Source organism: Strigops habroptila, chromosome 2 (genome assembly GCF_004027225.2).
Source record: "Strigops habroptila isolate Jane chromosome 2, bStrHab1.2.pri, whole genome shotgun sequence".
NCBI classification, from domain to species: domain Eukaryota; kingdom Metazoa; phylum Chordata; class Aves; order Psittaciformes; family Psittacidae; genus Strigops; species Strigops habroptila.
Window position 1 is genome coordinate 106,925,856 of NC_044278.2, and position 21,414 is coordinate 106,947,269.

The 21,414-nt window shown below is 42.9% G+C and overlaps 1 protein-coding gene across 1 annotated transcript; it reads right to left on the reverse strand.

The window, feature by feature from the left end:
* Positions 1-9,331: 9,331 nt before the first annotated feature.
* RAB39A (RAB39A, member RAS oncogene family) lies at positions 9,332-19,975 on the reverse strand. Its single transcript, XM_030473339.1, has 2 exons — positions 19,257-19,975; positions 9,332-10,278 (listed from the first exon to the last, which is right to left on the reverse strand). Exons 1-2 carry the CDS (start codon positions 19,577-19,579, stop codon positions 9,852-9,854), a joined length of 750 nt encoding a protein of 249 aa, XP_030329199.1. The 5' UTR covers positions 19,580-19,975; the 3' UTR covers positions 9,332-9,851.
* Between the last annotated feature and the right edge of the window lie 1,439 nt (positions 19,976-21,414).

Consider the following 21,414-nt stretch of genomic DNA (forward strand, 5'->3'; position numbering starts at 1 on the left):
GGACGACAGTGCTCCCACATCTCTTCTGGGTGTAGGGTGAGGGACACGACCTGAAGATCGATTCATGCTATAGACGATAGGGACCCTGCAGTGTTAGAAAAGCTGTAATAAAACAATCAACAAATCTGCACACTATGGAAGTTTTGATAATGCTGACTAAATACGGTCAGTGGCCTTACTAACTTAATAAATTAGGATAGTCATATTAAGGCCTTTTCTTAATTGAGCAGTAAAAAGGAGGTACTGAATAATTTCCTGTTTTAACAAAATTTCCAGCTTCTGAATGCTTCGATTAGTTCATAATTTTTTTCTTTGCTGTTATTATACAACATGTGTGCTACACTATATCATAAATAAAACCCCAGTGTGACCAGCAGGTCGAAGAAGGTGATCCTGCTCTTTTATTCTGCTCTTGTGAGACCCCACTTGGATACTGTGTGCAGTTCTGGTGTCCTCAACATAAGAAGGACATGGAGCTGTTGGAGCGAGTCCAGAGGAGGGCCACGAGGATGATAAGGGGGCTGGAACACCTCCTGTATGAAGATAGGCTGAGAAAGGTGGGGCTGTTCAGCCTGGAGAAGAGAAAGCTGCGTGGAGACCTCATAGCAGCCTTCCAGTATCTGAAGGGGGCCTATAAGGATGCTGGGGAGGGACTCTTCATTAGGGAGTGTAGTGGTAGGACAAGGGGTAATGGCTTCAAACTTAAAGAGGGGAAGTTTAGATTAGATATAAGGAAGAAGTTCTTTACAGTGAGGGTGGTGAGACACTGGAATGGGTTGCCCAGGGATGTTGTGGATGCTCCATCCCTGGCAACATTCAAGGCCAGGTTGGACAGAGCCTTGGGCAATATGTGTGAGGCAACCCTGCCCATGGCAGGGGGGTTGGAACTAGATGACCATAAGATTCTTTCCAACCCAAACCATTCTATGATTCTATTAATTGCAAATATTCATGCAGTTATACAGTTGTATGTATAGCATATAATTATGCAGTATAGATCTAATTGCATAGGTACTGTCCACTGTGTATGTATTCCACAACAGTGCTGAAGTTACAAGCCTCCAGCAGGGTCAGTAAAACATGTGCATGGTGTATTTGTACACTGGCCACTCCAGAGCCGGCCCGTTACGTTACAGGTATGTAAGTACCAGAGAACCTGAGATACTGGTGAACATTCAGCAGACTGTGATATGGAGGCAGTCATTTCTGGAAGCCACTATGCCATGAACTGATTTATCCTTCTTTCCCTAAACCCTTTTAAAATGTGATTATTTCAAATTATTTGAGACCTTTTGTTCTTTTCAATTTCTATGGCATCCATTCATTTTTTAACATATACTTGCTGTTAATGCCACAATTCAGTGATTTTTTAAACTCCTTTTGAGAAATAATTTGGACATAATTCAGCCAGAAGGTAAACTAACTGTAGAGAACTTCATCTCAGTTCCCTTTAATGCAAAGCTTAGAGCGAAAAAGCACAACACAAATCATCAGAACGTTGTAATTGCAAATTTTGCTTAGTCAGCATTTAAGCTCAATGAAGTTGGGCTGTTTTAAAGTGCTGTTTAGAAATGATGGATTTCTCTATATTTGCACTTTTCACACAAACCTACCAAATGTGAGAGTACACATGCTGCAGCAGTACGTGAGCACCTTCTGTGATCTTGTCTGTTCTAAGTATCCTTAATCACCCGGTAGCACTGCTGTAACATTTATGTAGTTGGCCTGGAAGGGTCAGCAATGGAAGTAGTGAGTACATGAGTTCTTACATCCTGCCCAAATATGCTCTTGTGCAGCAGCTGTGAGTAGTGCTAGCCAAGGAATAAGGAACTTGAGTACCTGAGCAGCAGTGAGACAAGGAAACAGTGGCACTTTTTACTGATGTTAAAAATCATGTGCATCTCATTTTGCACGACTTTGCATGACTGTAATTTTTTGCTGAAGATCTGTGCATTAATTTTCTGGGAAGGCATCCATGAGCCTCAAGGTTTTGCAGTATTTTAGTACCACTTCAGGGCGCTTTGACAGTACACTGTTACATAATCTTGCTTTATTTGCTTTGATTCTATCGCAAATGGATTATTACTAAGTTCTGATGGTAATGAAGATATATATATTGTATCTAGTATATTATATATATTATATGGTACTATATTGGTCCACAGTTTTATATCTTTCGCATGGACTGCAAAAAGGCAGAGCGTACACTTAATCCCAGAGCTGTCCATGGGTTCAAAGTGATTTGCAAGCAACAGCTCATTCAGAATTGGATGATCAGTGAAATTAATACCATGCATAATAGCCTAGTTGTCTCAGAGTGAACTGATTCCAGGCACAAATCTGTTGGCTTTGAATGAGTTGCCTCAGAAAGAAATATGTGCTGCTATGTTCTCTTCTTAATGCCCTGAAACACATGGTACAAATAAGACGTGTTTAGTTTCTTCTAACCTTCATTTTGCCCATGTGATGGTTGATTAGCCAGTTTCAGACTCCTCTCCAATCAAGCTAGATATATTCAGTAGGGTTACTAACACTAAAGCCTCGTTTATCACTGCCATGGGCAGTCACGATGACCATATACACAAACGGTGCCATGACTCTCTAGAGACAATCCTTTTAAAAGGGTGAGGACACATGGACATCTACCTGTAGCTGAAGAAGGAAGCACTGACAGCGACCAAACTTTTCACATGAAACAACTTCTTCTATGTTTGTTTCTGTTTCAACAAGAAAGCAAACACTTTAATTTCTGGTGTTTACTATCTCGGCTTCATGTCACCCTCGCTTCATGTCACAGTTGCATTCTGGAGACATTGCATGTGTGTGGGAGTGAAAATTACTGCTGCTTTCACTTGAAGTTGTTTAAGATTTTGGTATCTTAGCATCACTGGATCTGCCTATCTTGTGCATCTGAGGATGACCTGTTTGTTCTTACGCCAACATTGTCTTTTAGGTTAAAGAACTTCTCTCTCCCCGATGTTTATTCTTCTCTGATGTATTTTTAGACAACAGTGCTATTCCCTCACAGTTTCCTCGCTGGAAAACTTTGCACTTTTTGCCCTGAGTTCCACTGAGGGGTGGTGCAGGGCGACTGTTTGCAGGCAGAACCTGCAGGAAAGTTTTTGCTGAGACCAAATTCCCCCCGGGACACGGAGAAGCACATCGCATGCATTAGGCAAAATGTGGCCATTGTTCCATGCCCAGGCACAGAGCTGCAGAGAACTGCTGTGGGGAATTACACCTGATCTAATTTTTCCTTTTTCTGACAGCTAGAAATTTACTGTTCCGTTCACTCTGTGTACTCAGGAAGTTATAGCTGGTCTGTGAAGCATGGTAGAGTGAAAGAGGCTACAACATGAAAATTACAGTGTTCTGCTTTTTTGACACTTGTTCACATGTGCAAGCTCTTTTCCAGTGTTCAGTAAGCCTTGTCTCTTGTTTGTTTTAAAAGTTTCTCTGAGAGTCAGACTCTCTTTTCCAGAGAGAACTGGGCAGAGGAAAATCCCAATAAAATGAGCAGTGTTACTGTGAATGTCAATGGTCTGACTGACCGGAATTGAGACTTACATCTTCTAAACTTATGGCCTGGCATAGCTTGCTCTTTTAATGCATGTAACACCAGCTGTATGCCAGGGAAATGAGAAAAACGATCTGCACAGGGGAGGCTTTCCCCCCTGAATAATAATCAGTAATTATTTAAAAATAGCCAATTAATATAAGTTATGACTAAATAGCTCGACTATTTGCTAGGCATTGAAGACCAAAACATACAGTTCTCCAACGTGCTGCAGAGCAGTGCCAGCCCTGCAAGGTTTTTATTACCAAGATTATGACTGAAATATTTTCCAGAATTCCTCCCCTCAGTTTTAGTACCTTAATACTTAGCAACTACCACTAACATTTTAAACTATCGCCTTGCTCGCTGTCAGACCTGGGTCCCAAATATGGCTTCTGGCAGTCCCTTCCTGCAGAGAAACCACACAGGGGAGAAGGTGGAAGGAGAAGAAACCTGCGGTGTAGATGTAGTGCCAGCACAGAGGTACAGCAAACTGTTCATCTTCTGCAGCTGTCCCACTGAATTAACCAACCCCTGGGGGGCTGCCGGAGTTGGGGAGTCAATAGCCTGTGACGCTGTGCCTACTCCAGGGCCTTGGTGCTTTCCGTCATCCCACAGGTCCCATAACAATGATGGAAATTTCAGTAGGGTCTTAAGGCCTCTGGCAATGGTTAGTCTCATGGCTCCCCTGGGGCTGCGTAGGGATGGAAGAAATGATCTGTATCTTCCTTTCCATCCTTATCTTCTTCATTCATTTCCCTGGTGACTGAGTTTATTGCTACAGGAGGCTCAGTTTGTCCCTCCACAATTTTCATGGAGCAGGGAAAATCAGTTTGCACACAAGTGGATTTGAAGCCACGCAATGAGGCATCACAGCAATTGAACTATAGCTGAAACTTCATCTTATTTACGTAAGCATTGATTTTATTCATAATACATAGAATTTCTTTTTGTTACTGCTACTCTCACGTTTCCATAGAAGCTCTTTAGCTGAAACGTAGGCCTTTAGCAGCCTGTGAAAGCAGTCAGGGTTATTCTTAGTTTGAACTGCCCTTGTATCCCGTGAGGCTGCTGAAAGTTGGTGTCAGCTGGTTTACAGCATTGCTCTCATGGAGCAGTCTCTCAGCAGGTTACACACTGACTGTCCATCCCTGTGTAGCTCAGGCCTAGCCTAAAATGTGACCTTCTCCGAGAAATGAGTGAATGAAACAGCAAATCCATTCTAGCAGATCAGGACTGGGATTTCAGATTCTAAATTTTAGATTTAGATTTAGACCCAATCCTGAGTTTAAAAGGAGATTTACCTACCCCTACATAAAGAGCCGGCTGCTCCCCATTCCTGCTGGCCTCTGTGGGCAAAGGGCAGTCATGGGAAGGGATGCCATGAAAGTGCTGTGGTAGTGGTGTTTGCTGCCAAAAAACTGTTCCCTGTTTCCCCAGGGGCAAAAAGCCCCCAGAGTGTATATTATATTTTGGGGGATTTGTGCTATCAAGTTCTTTTCTTGGATGAATTTTAGCCGTGTGTGTGCTGTTCTGCTGGTTGCTTATGGGAGCAGCAACTCCATGAAGAAAAATGATTGCTCTGTGGAGTCCTGTGCCTTTAGAGCTGGCTCTTCCATGTTAGAAGTGCTGCTTAGCAAAAGCTTTTGGAGTTTGCAGAACCAACTTAGTTTTCTTCACACATATGCCACAGTCCCACTAATTAAGTATTATGCAAGGCAAATTGTCTTCAGGAACCTGTACAACTCCATAGTCTCTATATTTTGCTCAACTGGCACATCTTCAGTCGCATTACTTTCACTGGCTTTGCACATTCGGTGAAAAGTGATAAACAATTCTGCTGTACTCAGAAGTAAAATTCAGCTTTTCCACAGCTGTATTCACTTCGCAGGGGAGGAAATGGTGCAGAGTAAAACGGCTACATACGTAGGTAGCTGTTTTTCAGAGGAGAGCCTCATGGAATGTAGCACTAAACCCAGACATGGAATTACGACTAGTAGTGACCTGGAAAGCAAGTACACGTCTTCATGAGATGCAGTCTTTTTTTCTTCTTTTTTTCTTTCTTCAGAGGATCAGGCAGATGAATTTTTGGTTGAATTCTTCTAGTTTTAAGTACATTCAATGATACCATTATTATCCTTAAGAAGCCCAGGCACCGTAGGTACTACCGCATACAGTTATGTGCTAGAGCAAAGGATCATTCCACCGTTAAGGACTAGAGCAAAGGATCATTATGCAAATAGTTGGACTTTATTTTTTTTTTTTCTTTCAGGATCTGTTTATTTAGTTTGCACTCCTACCCATTAGGCTTCTTAGAGAGATTTCTGTTTTACAGATTCCTCTTTTGGAATTTTCATTTCATTCACTTTTTTAAAAGATTGTATTTGAGAAATGAGCAATGCAAATGTTTGCTATTGACAACTGTGTGTTGGTATTTAATGATTTCTTATACAGTCCAGCATGTTTGTGATATGGTTCCATGCTTGTGTAGAGAATAAATCCTCAACCTTCCTTCTTTCTCTCCAAGGCTGAATAAAGGCTGCTGAGATTGCTGTGCCAGCTCAGGTGAAAGGCAAGGCTTGGGGGAACTGGTGGTATGTGCTTTGGTCTACAGCTGGATGTTAATTATGTAAAAAGAGGGCATTAATTATGCAAAAAGAAGGCAATGAAGCATGTATTCTATAAGGCACACTGAGACTGAACTATCTGTGAGCACGATGCATCACCTGTCTTTGCTTTAAGTTAGGCAACTTGGTTTCTGGTAGCAGTCTGGCTGTGGCAGAAGGGATCTCAGCACAGGGCAGCTGCGGTGTACCTGGGTGCTCAGTCAAGCCTGGATTATTTCTGTGAGCACAGGACAGTCACCAGCTTGGTGTTTGATAAATAAGTCTATGCCATACCAAAGAAATAAAGGAATAGTATGAACATATGGTCCACCTGGTCTAGCGGGAGGTGTCCCTGCTCATAGCAGGGGGTTGGAATTAGATGATCTTTAAGGTCTCTTCCAACCCAAACCATTCTATGATTCTATGATAGGCTCCTCAAGCTTTTATCTTGGTTCTGCTTCGTATACAGGACAGATGCAATTATAAGCAATCCAAAATTTCTTCATGTGTAAATATTATCTTTATGTGTAAGTATTTAAATGAGTAGAGGAAGATATTTATTCTTATCAACTAAAAATAAACTTTTTGGGAGTCCTAACCAGTACTTAATATCCATTCATTTGCCAGGCCTATGAATCCAAATACAAACTGTTAAATATTTTGACAGGCTTTAACTTTTTCTAACTGGGACTTACCAAACTTTAATTTGCAAAGCTGTGGTGTTTTCTTAATAAATATTTTCTACTTATTAATTTGACTGCCTGATGAGATTTCTCTAATTTCTGTAATTTCTGGAAATTTCATTCTAGTATCAGTATTTGCCCTTCCTTGGATTAAAAAACAATATACATGCACTGAACTATAATCCATTCTACATCCTATTTGAGCTGTTACTTACAAACTGTATCACAAAAGTATCTGAGAGCAAAATGATATATTTCATCAAACCATCTATCAGGTATTTCTATTAACTGCAAGTGTGTAGTGAAAATGTACAGTAGTGGTTTAATATATCATGAAGACAGACAATGTTTGAATGCACATGTTAATCTACATTTTTAGGAATTACAAATAAGACAACTATGTGCACAGTGAACTTGTCTTCTAGTTGCATTGACAATACCAGTTCCTTACACAGCTGAATCTGGTTAAAAGCTCTATTTCCAGTGTAATAAATGTGACACTGCAGGTACCACATTGACAGCAGAGATCATTAAGGCTCTGTTCTGATGACTGTTTATTTCTCTGTGCATACCTCCCCTCCACTTCCCTGTTGTCCCAGTCCCTTCCCCCTCAACACACCCCGTGTTTTTTTCATACAGAATGAAAAGCTCATTGGTTCCAGAGTATTCAGGAAGAAAGGTTTAAGATAAAAGACTTGAACCTGAAAGTACTGAAATATATAATGAAATGCAGATTCAAGTAATAGCAATACCTGGTACTTATAAAGCTGTTTTAATATTTTTAATTTTTTTTTTTTTGGTATGGCAGAGGAAACTAATATCCACATCCCATGGTGCTAAACACTCTACAACAGGTTGCACACAAAGAGTCCAGACTGAAGATCATAGAGTCAGCTTAGGTCTTAGCAGTCTTTGTGAATTCAAGGAAGAATGATCATCTCTATTTTTGAGATACAGAAGAAGGTGAGGCACAGAAAGTACAAATGCCTTGCTCAGAAACACACAGTGACCCAGTGGCAGACTTTAGGTCTGTTGACTCCCCAGCCACCAATTTATTTGTCCTCATTTTGTCCTCTTAAACAACTAAGAGAAGATCTGATATATGCAACATCAGCCTAGTATCATAGGGGGAATCAGCACACAGCCTGATTCTGCACTACCTTTTACATCTGTAGTCACATTTACACTGTAAAGAGGGCCTAAAATGCACTCAAATCAAAACTGATTTGGTGTAAATGACTAATATATATAATTTAATAGAGAATCAGGCTCACAGCTGTTGCTTTGTGGCATGCTGAGACTAGAATTAACTGTTTTAATTGCTAATGAATTAAGGCTGATTCCTGTTTATATTAAGGCCTCTGAATCCTTCTATGACAGTGTAACTGTGCCTCAGTGCAAGTGAGACATAGGCTAGAAAAAATTTACTTTTCAGTTCCCTTTGAAGTCAATAATTTTAGTGGCCCTAAATGAATAAAATAACTGGGATAACTATGGAATATTTACAAAAAGATTGTAAAAGGACCTAAAAGTAACCTGAGGGAAAACCAATTATATGTTTGTTCAGGAAAAAAAAAAAAAGAAAAAGTTGCCTGGTCTTGAAAATGGAGAATTGTGACGCAGTAACACACCTTTGTATGAAGATAACTGGCTTGATGCTTGGTGGCTGTGAGTATGCCCAGATAAACTGTAGATGCTTATCAACTCTGGAGTCATCTTGTTACACTACTACAATAAAATAGAAATAGACTTATTTGGTATTTAGGTGCTAGACACATAGGGCATAGTTTGCATAAAGCTAGTGTTTGTTATATTCAGAGGAGTAGGAAGATGACCTTGAGCCCAGTAAAATGCTACATGATCACAGATTTCTCCTATTATTATTGTTATTAAAAGCTATTATGTGTTGCTTTCTTACAATAAAGGTTCTTCAACTTTGCCCTCTGTAGCAAAGCATTATCATAGAAATTTTCTCCTCTCTATTCATAACACTTTTGGTTTTAAAACCTTCATTTTTTAGACAACAGTTTAACATTTGCTGGCTGAGAATAAACAAGTCCTTGCTCTATTCAGATTTAAGGCCTGGGTCCCCATTGGTTGCAGCACTTTTGGACTTATTTTTACTTCTAGTTAGAAGTAGATTTATTTTTTAAAGCTAATATGGAATTCGTTTGTGTAAATTAACATAATTCCGTAGGCATCAGTGTGGCTGTGATAACTACCCAGCTGAGGATCCGGCCACTGAAAGATAACTCCAGCGGCTGGGAAATCTGTTCTGTGCACGAGTCACACAACAGCTGGATCATACGTGATGTTACATCTAGTTTCATTGGCAATTCAGAAAATATTTCATAATAAATTTCATTGCATCTATTCCCCATTTTCATAGACAAATAAATCATCTCTTCTAAAACATTCTTTTTCTTTAGTAAGGCTCGTATTCATAGTCATATCAAAAGTGTTTGCTACTGGAGCAATCTTCCAGCTTGCTTTCGTTAGAGTTACCTTTATTATGAAATTCTACAGCATTCTAAACTTTAATGGTCTTTAGCAACCCTGCACTTGAGTAAAGAATCACATTAAAAAAGTATAAGGTACAAGATTTTCTTGTTCAAAACTAAGGCAGGATGAACAAAAGTAATGAGCTCATCTGACCCTCACCTAGCAAGCCTTGATTTTAAACAGTATTCAAAATACAAAGCCCAGGAGAGGATGTCGTCATGATGATTATTGCACTTCTCAGTGTCTTGCTATAGGATTAGTTTTTCCTTTAGTAAGATATAATTTCTTTTCCTGAAGACCACACAAAGTTATTGTACTCTGAAAAGAAAGCAAGCACTTAAAGTTTTATGAAATTATGACCTAGTCAGAAGGATAAAAAAAGCCAAATTACCGTTCTATGATTCAGCTATGTCATGATCTAATATTGTTTCAAAATTATTATTCTGTTATTTAGGTTGGCATCATCTTCTGAACACCTGACGTGCTCTTTGGCATGCTACAAACTCAGCAGATGCACTGTCTTCTGGGCTTTACAGCTTCTTCTGACGAATGTACAACATTTGGAACAAAGCCGCTCTTGACACCTTCCCATCCATCTTGTATTGAGATTTCTCCTTTTTTTACAAGTTCGTAGATGTCTCGGGTAAGAATTGTAAAGGACTCCTCAACATTCGTGGCATCTTTTGCTGAAGTTTCTATATATTTCATACCACAGTCAGATGACAGTTTTTCAGCTTCTTCTCTCGTAACCTCACGCTGTGACACTAAGTCACATTTATGTCCTACTAACAGGAACACAATCTGAAAGGGCTGCACATGCATTTTTGCTTCTTCCAGCCAGTCTTTCACGTGCTCAAAAGATCGTCGATTTGTGATGTCGAACACTAATAGGCCACCCACCGAATTGCGGTAATAAGAGCGTGTTATAGATCTGTGAAGGAAAAAGAAAAGGAAAATTAAAATACATTTTCACTTTATTTGTAAATAGATCACTTTTCCAAGAGGCAAACTGGTTTTATCTCTATAACTTTTATGAAATACCTTTGCTTTTTTAAAACTGCTTGGACTTTATTCATTTACCTTCTACACACAAAAATGTTCCTTTTTCAAAAGTCACTTTCTAAACATTCTTGAAGCCAACCCCTCTAGTGCGAATCTTGAATGCTGAATTATTCTGCAAAGTACTGTGCATTAGCAAACTGTGGCACGTGTTCACAGAATAAAATATATGTATTTGTCAAATATTTGTTGGTGTTGAAGTATGAGTCCTTCAGTTCTATACAAATGTGCACTTTGCTTTGTTCTAATCAATTATTTCAAACTGAAATATGGAGGCAGATATTGAGAAACCTGGAGCCTAAGCTCGCCAATGTACAAGCATATCCTTTTGCATTCCCTGCAGAAAAATTCTTAGATAGATAGAAAAATTTGTACAGATAATCATAATTCTTTGTGCTTGTGGAAGTCCACAAGTAACAGACTCAGAAAGGAAACTCCCAAACAAAACTATCCAAAAGTAGCTGAGCTTGGCAAATACAAACTACTTACAGCATTGGCAAGGAACACTTCTACCTCTAGCATCTCTCTCACACAGAGGTCCAAAAGCCCTGTATAACTGCAATTACTCTTTTTTGGCACGAGACTTCCAGGCCTGGCAATAGATATTTTCTACTTTTGAGCTCTCTACGTCTCAGAGCATTCACCAGAAGGAATTTTGGAAGAGGTGAAAAGATTTTTAATATGCTCTAGAAGAAGAAGAAGGTGTGTTTCTTAGAATGGAGAGAGAGAGAGAGATACAGGGACTAAAATAAATGACTGTACGTCTTTAATAATGAGAAACAGGGGAGGATGGAGAAGGTTAGAAGAGGCATTCTAAAGGAAGTAACAGCCTACCAACAAGTGGACACAAGCACTCGCTACTAGCATAGATAGCCAGTGTATACATTAGTGTTCTCCAGTGGAAATGAGATGCACAGTCTTGGTTACAGTCATTATTTGAAATTTCAATTTAGCCAATTGAGCATTTTATCTTATGATTATGAAGAAGATGCAGCCTCAAAACTTTTGGAATCAGGATGCACTGTACACAGTAACGTACCTTTCCATAACAGTAGCTCCCTCTGATTTTCAGTTCATCATGCTTCATATAGTGTTTTATAACAGTTTGAACACAGAAGTATAATTAGGAGCAGTAGTCATATTACAGATAGGTAAGTGCACAGCTGGATAAGGCTTAGGTTTCTTGGCATATCTAAATTCATTTAGCCACAGCAAACAGCATTTGAAATGGTTTTATTTAGATAACAGGAGAGGTTGTTTGTACTAATGTTTAGAAAGATGTTTTTTACATTCCCAGCAACAGAGTCCATGGGGTGTCTCTCTGAATGTGAAGATAACAGGATCTTACCCTCAGATTAATCCAAATAGCCTGGATATGAAAAATGACACATGGTTTTGCAAAACTATTTAAGGCCACAAATGAGGTGTGTCACATTTTGTGAAGTATTAAATACAGCTACCATAAATATCTGCTTCAGGTTTTCTTAAGCATTTTTTTTGCTGTAGGGCAGTTGCAAACACAATTGAGTACATGAAAATAATTCAAGTGGTTCCAGAAAGACTGGAAGTGGGTGACAAAAATGGGATTCAATTTGGAGAAGTGGAAGCTAATACAACCTATTTTCATTAGAAAAATAATATTGAAAACGGTTATGCCAAAAAAATGCATTAGGCAGGGAAGAAAGTAGGTTAGTATTGAAAATGCAGTGCATCATTTACCAAGCATTTCTATATAGAACGATGTTATATCATGTATCTATGAGCTGAAGTACTGAAAAACAGCCCTCTGTGTTACTGGGTGCTAATACACAGCAGTCAGTACCCTCACCTGCTGTAACTCACTTCTGCAGAGACATGCTAATTTACACTAACTGATGATCTAAGTCATTATATTGCCTGTAACAGAGATGATTAAAAAGTACCTGTAACTTCGGGCTGTACATCACAAAAACTAGCTGAATATATGGAAGAGACAGCAGTTGTTTCTTCTGTGGTTTTGGCACGTATAATTTGAAATTAGTTTTCCCATTACTAAAAAAAGCTTGATTGATATACTAGAGAGGCCTTAGAAAACAGTAAGAAAAGAAAAAAAGCAAGACAAAAAGTTTTAAAGAAACCTATGATACATATGATATCAGTTATGTGATTGTCTAGTATGAAAAAAGAATCATAGAATCGTTTAGGTTAGAAAAGACCTTTTAAGATCATCGAGTCCAACTGTTAACCCAGCACTGCCAAGTCCGCCACTGAACCATGTCCCTAAGCGCCACATCTACACGTCTTTTAAATACCTTCAGGGATTCTGACTCAACCACTTCCTTGGGCAGCCTGTTCCAATGCTCGACAATCCTCCTGGTGAAGAATTTTTCCCTAATACCCAGTCTAAACCTCCCCTGGCACAACTTGAGGCCATTCCCTCTCATCCTATTGCTTGTTATTGGGGAAAAAGGACCGACACCACCTCGTTACAACCTCCTTTCAAGTAGCTGTAGAGTGTGATAAGGTCTCCCCTGAGATTCCGTTTCTCCAGGCTGAACAGCCTCAGTTCCCTCAGCCATTCCTCATAAGACTTGTGCTCCAGACTAGCTCCATTGCCCTTCTCTGGACACGCTCCAGCACCTCAAGGTCTCTCTCATAGTGAGGGGCCCAGAACTGAACACAGGATTCGAGGTGCAGCCTCACCAGTGCTGAGTACAGGGGGATGATCACTGCCCTGGTCCTGCTGGCCACACTATTTCTGATATGGGATGCAGCTGGCCTTCTCCTGGGCACAACCTGGCTCATGTTCAGCTGCTGTTCACCAACACTCCCAGGTCCTTTTCCACCAAGCAGCTTTCCAGCCACTCTTCCCCAAGCCTGTAGCATTGCATAAGGCTGTTGTGACCCCAAGTGCAGGACCCAGTGCTCTGCCTTGTTGAACCTCATAGTGCTGGCCATCAATCCAGCCTGTCCAGATCCCTGCGGATGATATTTATTAAAATATGGTTGACAAATATTTGAACAGTTTTATTATTAAGGTGAGTTATTATTTGCAGCTACATTTTAAAAGAAAGTATTCCTGACAAGACAAAATTTTGAAGCAGAAGTTTCGGCCATTAACTGGGATAAACATTTGGGCCTGTAAATGTGGTGGGTTGTACAACAGTATCTGAAACATCTTACAGATACAAAATATTTGATTTAAATATGACAATCAGAGTAGGTTCAGTAGGTTCAGTATAGTAGGCAGCTTAGAGTTATTTGGAAAATGAACTGTGTGAAGTGGATATACTTCTGCTCACTTATGTGTTGCACCACACCTAGAAAGAATGAAAGAGCATTGACTTAGATAGTCTGGCAGGTCTCTGCTTTTGTTTTGGTTTGATTTTTTTCCCTACAAATCTAAGTGCAGGGGCAATTTTTAGTATTTATACTTATTAATATTACTACTAAAGATTATAGGACTTTTAAGTGCCTTCCACAAGGCATAACTGTAACACCAACACCTAAAGTTGTGCTCCACTCAGCTGCGTATCTAACCACGGTGCCTGAATAAGTTCCACGGGGACCTGAGCACTGCGCCCTGTGCAGGCTGCGAGCTGCTCACCAGGGGCAGCCCTGCCTTCCTCTTAGCTCAGATCCGAGCTGAAAACAGCCCACTGCTCCAGGTGAGTGCCTGGAAGGGTTCTGCTTGGGAGGGCTTCCCCAGGGCATGTCAGCATCCTCGGATGGGTTCAAGCGCCTCACGAAATGCAGAAGAACTTTCTTTTAGCACAGCAGAGGTACCTATATTTCACACAGATTCCTTGTGCGCTACTTCACAAGGCACAAGGCACAAGTCAGTGTTCATGGAGCCCATGGTACAAGAGGCTGCTCGAGGGGTTTTGCTCAGAAGACATACAGCTTTATAGACTTTACAGGCCATGTCAATGTACTGTGTATGTCTTCACTGCAAAGCTTGGTGATGAGAGTGCATGGTGGCCAACAGGAGATAAAGAGGGCTAACTGTAAAAGGCTCTTCATGCAACAGCTGGTAAACTTACAGATCTCCTTGGGAAAGATGTTATGAATACAAAGAGTTTATCACTATTGCATGGAAGACTGAACAAGTCCTGAACAAGAGACCGAGTGAACTTTAGTAAATAGATAAACTGCATCAGTTTCCAGAAGTGCCTCACTTTTTGAACAGAAGGAAACAACCCTAGGGTCCTGCAAGGTTTTCAAGTCAAGATGAGGAACTGGTGACAGGTCAGGTTTGATGTAATCCAACTTATTCATACAGGATATTCAAATTTCCATTTATAAATCATCCTCATGCAGATCCTAAATTCTTGTGAAACGATGGCTTCTTGTGTAAACTTTGATTCAGGTCATTATTGTTGTTAGACTAGTGTTACGGAAGGGAATATGTTACTTGCAGCAGCATGATTAATTTTCTGTGGGGAAGGAGGAAGAGGGGAGTACTTCTTTCAAAGACGGAAAGCCTTCAGTTAGGGAAAGGGTGGGATTAGGGTGAAAAAGTAATGGCCAAAGAGCAGCCTTTCTTCTAAAACTGGGGAGACAGCAATGAAGCCTGCCATCTCCTTCTAGAAAACTGTTCAGAGGAGGTGCTGGTTGGAAGTGAGAAGCAGAACTTTGTTCAGCTTTAGAATCTGGCAAATCTGCCCATGACTTGGAATGAAAGGGGGACTGAGCTACAAAATCCATCCCTGCATCTGTCTTTATTCATGCATTATCTCTCTGCCTAAACCTTTGTTTTTCTTCTGTTCGTTCATGCCCAGTACTTTCTTGCTGCCTCCTCTTTCAGCTTCTCTTTCACAGAAGACCCTGAACCCTTCTGTAAGTAGTAGCTAATGAAAGTACCCAAATCAATGTATCTGCCTGGTCCTTTGTTCAAGATATCTCAGGAGGGAATTTGCCGACTTCTGATGGCTACCTAAATGAAAGGAAACAATCCTCCTACTTAATAGAGGTGAGTGTAAACAGAGGCCTACAGTATTTGTGCAGCTCCTCCTCTTTCAGGCTGGAGTAAGCATGTCCTGCAAGCCTCTGATGCTGGGTGTGCTACAGCCTCCAGTAGATCCACACCAAATATGTGAACTATTATACCATCATTGCCTGAGAATTACAAACATTGATGTAAGCATTATTGAAAAGGTAATTCTTATCTTCCCTCCTGCTCCATATAAATAGAGATTACAAATCTCCTTACCTGAGCTATTATTAATATGGACTGTCCCAGCATCCTCAAGACCATCCCAAGTTTTTATTTTCAGCAAGGATACTTGTATAAATAATATTTTTGCTCATTTCATATAATGCTTGGCATTTGTAATAAATGAAAGGTAAATACAGATACAGGGTTGAAGAAAATCAGGTTTTCCCTATTACATCATGCTAAAAAGGTAAGACTGCACTAAGCATTAAGAGGCAACCACGACACTTTGATATTGAATGCTGTGAGGTTCCTCCAGATGGTTCTATATTTGAAATTGCTGGAGGTGAGACTGGTCCTCAAGAAGTTGTACTTTGTGATGTGCAGTAATGATACTTGGAATGTTCTTCCAAAGGATAGCTTTGAAGTCTTTACCTTTAATTGGGAATATTTGTTAAATGCAGATCTTACATTCTTTTGTAAATTATGGCTTTGCATGCAGAGCATGTGTTGGTTCCGCTAATTAATTCTGCCTAAACTACCATTATGGTAGGGGAAAATACTGTCTAGAACAGAAGTCATTCTTTCAGCTTAATGTTAGGTTCAAGATGTAAGACCCTAATTAATACTCTCGAGAAAAGCCTTGGTAAGATGATGGCCACTGAACAACTGTTTCTGAAAATGAATGAGAAGGTGTATTAATCGCATCAGCCTGTGGCTTGGGGGTGACTTTAAATCAGGCACAGTGTTTCTTTCTCGTTATGATCTTGCTGATCTTTACCAGATGAACCAAACTCACTACAAGCTTTATCGAATTTTGAAGACTTATTTTTATACTATGACTAAAGACTACATTGTAATGGTATTAATTTTGAAAATACATGTTGCTTACTCAAAAAGAATAAGGACAGTATTTTATTTTCAAGCCATGTGTTAGAAACAGAACATATCCAATATCACGATCTACTAAAAAATTGGTTAATATAATTGAGGCATCCCCACAATATTTTGTCCCTGTGTTCTTGAAATGAACTCTCAGTCTTAGCACCACTACCAAACTCTCTACAGCCTTTGGGAAGTTTTATGATTTAAATATATTGTTGGATTTAAATACAGGAAAATAAACAAAGAAATAAATCACAGCAAAGTAGACAATGTGGAACACAGCCAAAGCAGCAGATTGCTCTCAATGACAGCTAACCACAGGATAGAAAGAAATGTAGGCTATCCCCCTCATTTACCTTAGCCTGCATTGCTGACCTGAGTCTATACGAAGCAAATCTGCAGGTTCTTGTTCTAGAAAGGTGTTTGATTAAGGTGTTGATTATGTTGTTGTCCATATGGCACCTTGCCCAACAGGAGATTCTGCTTAGTGATGCCTTATTGATATCAAAGTAAATACAGTCAACTGCCCTGTCTGGGCTCACAATAAACAAACTGTCCTGCAGCAGCATTTGCAGCTTGCTCACCCTTCTTGTGGAAGTGGTGAGAATGACTTTCTTTGAGAAATAATACAAGCAGTGCATGTTAAAGATGATTTTTAAGACCATGCATGAAATCCAATTCAACTACAGCAGCAGCAATGAACTAGACAGATGTAAGAATTTTTCCACAACAATTTCTCCAAGGAAATAAGTGCTCTCTTTCAAGAGTGTGATGGCGGCTGTGTCACACCTTAATTTTCCCCAGGGAGTGTCCCTAGTGCCTGGGACCAAAAGAAGGGGGTTATTATGCAGAAAGTAGTTTGCTCTGCATGCAAGGAACTCCACAGGGAGCTTTAAAGCCAGGTTTTAACTCTTCTGAAGTCCCACTGCAAGCAGCAGAGCAGAACAGGGAACAGAACTGCAAACTGCCTGGTGTTCCACAAAATTAGATTACTTCTCGGAATAATTAGTTCTTCCCCAAGACCATCTTTGCTTGTGATCTGTAGTTTTCTCCATTAGCAGAGAGCAGAATGTGCAAGATTCTAACCTGTGGTGTGTAACTTAGTAAAATATTTATAATTTACTTGAGTGAGTGCAAAACAGACTATACAATAAATGCTGATATCTGGTACAGCAACTGACAAGAAACTCTTGGCAGAAACACAAACACAAATGTTTAGAACTACTTCCTTCAGTTTGCAGGGTCTGGGTATTAGAAAAAACACAGATGTATACTAATGGTAAATTTAAAAGCAACTGACTGCATGACTCATCACTGCACATCCCCTGAGCATCCCCAGGTTAAAGGACGGCTATCCTTTGATTTTAATTGTATGCAAAACTATCTGCTTTTGCATTCCTTTTGATCAAGTGCCTTGTCACAGGCTATCCTGACTATTTGTCAGCTAATTCAAACTAAAAAGATTACATGTTCTTAGTCACTTGTTTGCAAGTATTTTACTTACTTCGCTGGAAAGCACAGGGAGGGTGAAAAATGCTAAGAGCTTGCTGCTATCACTGTTCATTACTTTGCTAACCCTTCAGAGGCCTGCCTGCAAAAAGAAGTTGTGACTCATGCCAGCTCAGGGAAGTTTTTTGTTGTTTCACTGCAATGCTTGTTATTGAAAACCAAAGAGGTTGGAGTCCCCTGGTAAGGCAGTGAAATCCCAAATCCCACCTCCCCAGCTGAGTGTGAGAATCTGTTCAACAACTGTTGTGGCGGAACATAGGGAACATGAAAGAACCAATTCTGGCCAGTGAGGAGACCCATTTCATCCCCCCTGCTAGCACCTCAGTAACAGCCAGTGTGTGGGTCAGCTACCATGCATTAGCCTTCTACCCGAGTTCATATCTATAAAACCACAAGCCCAAACTGAAATCCATACACAACTTGCCTCAGGTGGCAAGCACCACAGATAGAGCAGAGCCACAAGAGTGGGGGAACAGTAGTACCAGTTTGCATGTTGGGGAATGACCATGAATTTTTTGGGGCAGGAAAACAGGGTATGTTTGTGACAGAGAGGAGAAAGGAGAGGATTTAATACTCAGTGCAGCATTTGAGCTAGTTTAGGTACACTATGACAGAGGTATTAGTGAAGGCTCCTGGCAACCATCAGTGCAGAGCAGGTGCAGAAGGCAGATAAAGCACTAACAAGGGTCTGGAGCTGGTTGCCCCATGGCTTCCACGCCGCAGAGGCCGTGCTGGAAAGGACAAGAGTAGGGAGGTGGCCTGCTCTCTCCAGATTGCATGGGAGGAAGAGGTAATGGCAAAAGGAAATACTGCAGGGGAGGCTGAGTTCGGAGGTGATGACAAAGTAAGAAATGCAGAGCGAAGCAGGGGCCTCCTGCTACAAAGAGGGAAGAAAATGTGGAGAAGGGATTGCTACCGTAGGTCCAGGGCTTCAGGGCAGAGATGGGGGAGGGAAGGAGAAACAGGACAAGGCCACTTGTTACCCCCTAGTGTGAGCTGGGAGGGGAAGGGTAGCTGTTCCCTGGTGGGTGTGAAAGGAAAGGGTGGGGAAGGAGGAAGCTCCTGGCGGGGGAGGTGGGGGACCGGCAGGCTGTGGGGCAGTGAGGCTGGATGGCAGTGGGGTGGTGGAAAGCTGTTCGGGGTACAGCAGTGAGATTTGCTGGGGGCAAGGCGAAGTCCTGGGAATAGGAGACGTGTCGGACGATGAGGGTACGGGGCCGGTGCCGAGAGGGGCGCCGGGGCTGCGGGCGGGGCGTGCCCGGGGTCCAGCAGGTTTGGGGGGCGACGGTGGAGGATGGGGGGGAGGATCCTGGCTCCTGTACCTGAACCGCTCCTGCCCCGCCGTGTCCCAGAGCTGCAGCTTGACCCTCTTGCCGGGCTCGATCTCCACCAGCCGGGAGAAGAAGTCCACCCCCACGGTGGGGTCGGAGTGCAGCGGCCCCGGGAAGCGGCCCTCAGTGAAGCGGTGCAAGAGGCAGGACTTGCCCACGGTGGAGTCGCCCAGTACGATCAGCCGGAACTGGTAGATCCAAATCGCCGCGTCCATGGCGGCCCCGGCCTGGTCCGGCTCCGCCTTGGGGCTCTTCCTGGGGCTCCTGCGCGGCCGGTGCCTGCACCGCGCTCCGACCGCCCCAACGCCCGGCATCGGCGCAGCGGGCGGGCGGCGGCGGGCGGTGCGCGGCGCCCGGGGAGCTGCTCCCGCGGGTGCAGGACGGGGCCGCGGTGCCGGCCGCGCCGGGCAGGGCGGCGGCGGGCGGGCGGGCGGGCGGAGGCCGGGTCCCCCCGCCCCGCTCCCGGGGCTCCCGCTGGCTGCCCGGGCGGGGCGGGGCGGGGCGGGCGGGCGGTGCCCGCGGGCGCTGTCCGTTCAGCACCGCGCTGCCCTGCTCCCGCCGCCGGACCCGGCTGCCCCCGGCGCTCCCGCCGCGGGGTGCGCGCTCCGCCCGCCCCTCACGGCCGCTCTGCGGTGGCGCGGCCAGCCCGGCCCTCCGTCCCGGCGCGGCGGCGGGGAGGGCGGCCCCGCACCGCGGCGGGCTCTGCGGAGGGGAGCTGCGGCGGGGACGCTGCCCTGCGGCTACAGCCCGTGCCCAGGGTCCAGCTCACGCAGCAGAACAGCTCCGCCCGCAGGCAACAAGTGTAGGGGTGGTCCAGGAGAAAGGGGATGCGGGGGGGTGGCGAACCAGGCCGGGCTGGAAAATCGGGTGAGAGAGAAACGGGCTGTTAAAGAGTGAGATTTGCAAAGAAAAGTGGGAGCTCCAAGGAAATACTGGGGAAGGCGTGAAGGAACCAGATCGGCTGGTGACAAAGGGGCAAGGAGCTGAAAGGAAGCTGCCGGGGGCCAGGAGCTGGGGAGAGGCTGCCCGCGGGAGTGCGAGCTGGAAAACAGACGGACCAACAAGCAGAGAAACATGTGCCAAATGGTAAAGATGGGCTGGGCAAGTGGCGAAAGGGAAGAAGAGAGTTAGTGATCTAGATACTCCCAGAAAGAACCATGCAAAGTGGCTTGAGAAAAGGCATAATACTGGAAATGACAGGGACACACACTCTTCATTTCTCAGTGGAAAAAGTGAATGTATTGGGCCTCTCTGAAAGTACCTTCATCTATGGCAATAGAACAATTCTGTCAGAAGAGATGCTTGCTGGAGAAATGTCTTTGCCCCTCCTGGGAGCTTTAGCTAAGTATCATGTTATGACAAATCTGCTGAGCAATAGATTCCTCAGATTTCTTTTGAAGTCTGAGAACCACATGGGATAACAAACACTAACAGCCCTCAGATGGCTGGTAAATGCATTAGAGCCAAATAAGCAGAAATCCCAGGACTTCTGGTAAACAGAACTGCAGCAGCTTCTTCTGCAGATTGGGCTGGGGTGAGGGAGCCCTGCGGGGGCAGAGAGCCTGAGAACCCAGCAGAGTAGGCCGGGCGAGCTGGGAAGTAGGTTGTTGCTGGCAGAAGGTCAGCAGCAAGTGGACACTCATATGAATGGGCACTTTGATAGTGGAAAGGACAGGGAGAAAAGATGGGTGGCATTTTTTATCACACAGCCTGCTGTTTCCCTCTGTTAATGTCAGGCACAGATTCAGCTAAAACCATAACTGCCTGTGGCTGGTTAGGGGCATATCTGAATCCACATTTCTTTTGTAACTCGGGGGAGCAGTTTGTTATGATGAATATTCTCATTGCCTGAGTCTGGTTTTGTTGTTACTTCAATGATGTGTTACGTGGTCGTCAGTTTTGCCCTGTAGGCTTGGGTAGATCTTGCAGCTCCACAGCATGGATGAACGAGAGCAAGGGCACCTTGGCCCTTCACCTGACCAAGGGCAGGGTGAAGTGAGAAGAGGGGTTTGCATGCACCGCTCAGGATACCATGTCCTTCAGCACCAAAAAGAGTCTGCCTGCGATGTGCACATGTGGCTGGCCCTGAGAGACTTGCCCAGGTGACCTGTGAAGCTTCCAGAAGAGGCATGGCCTGGCAGCCCAGAAT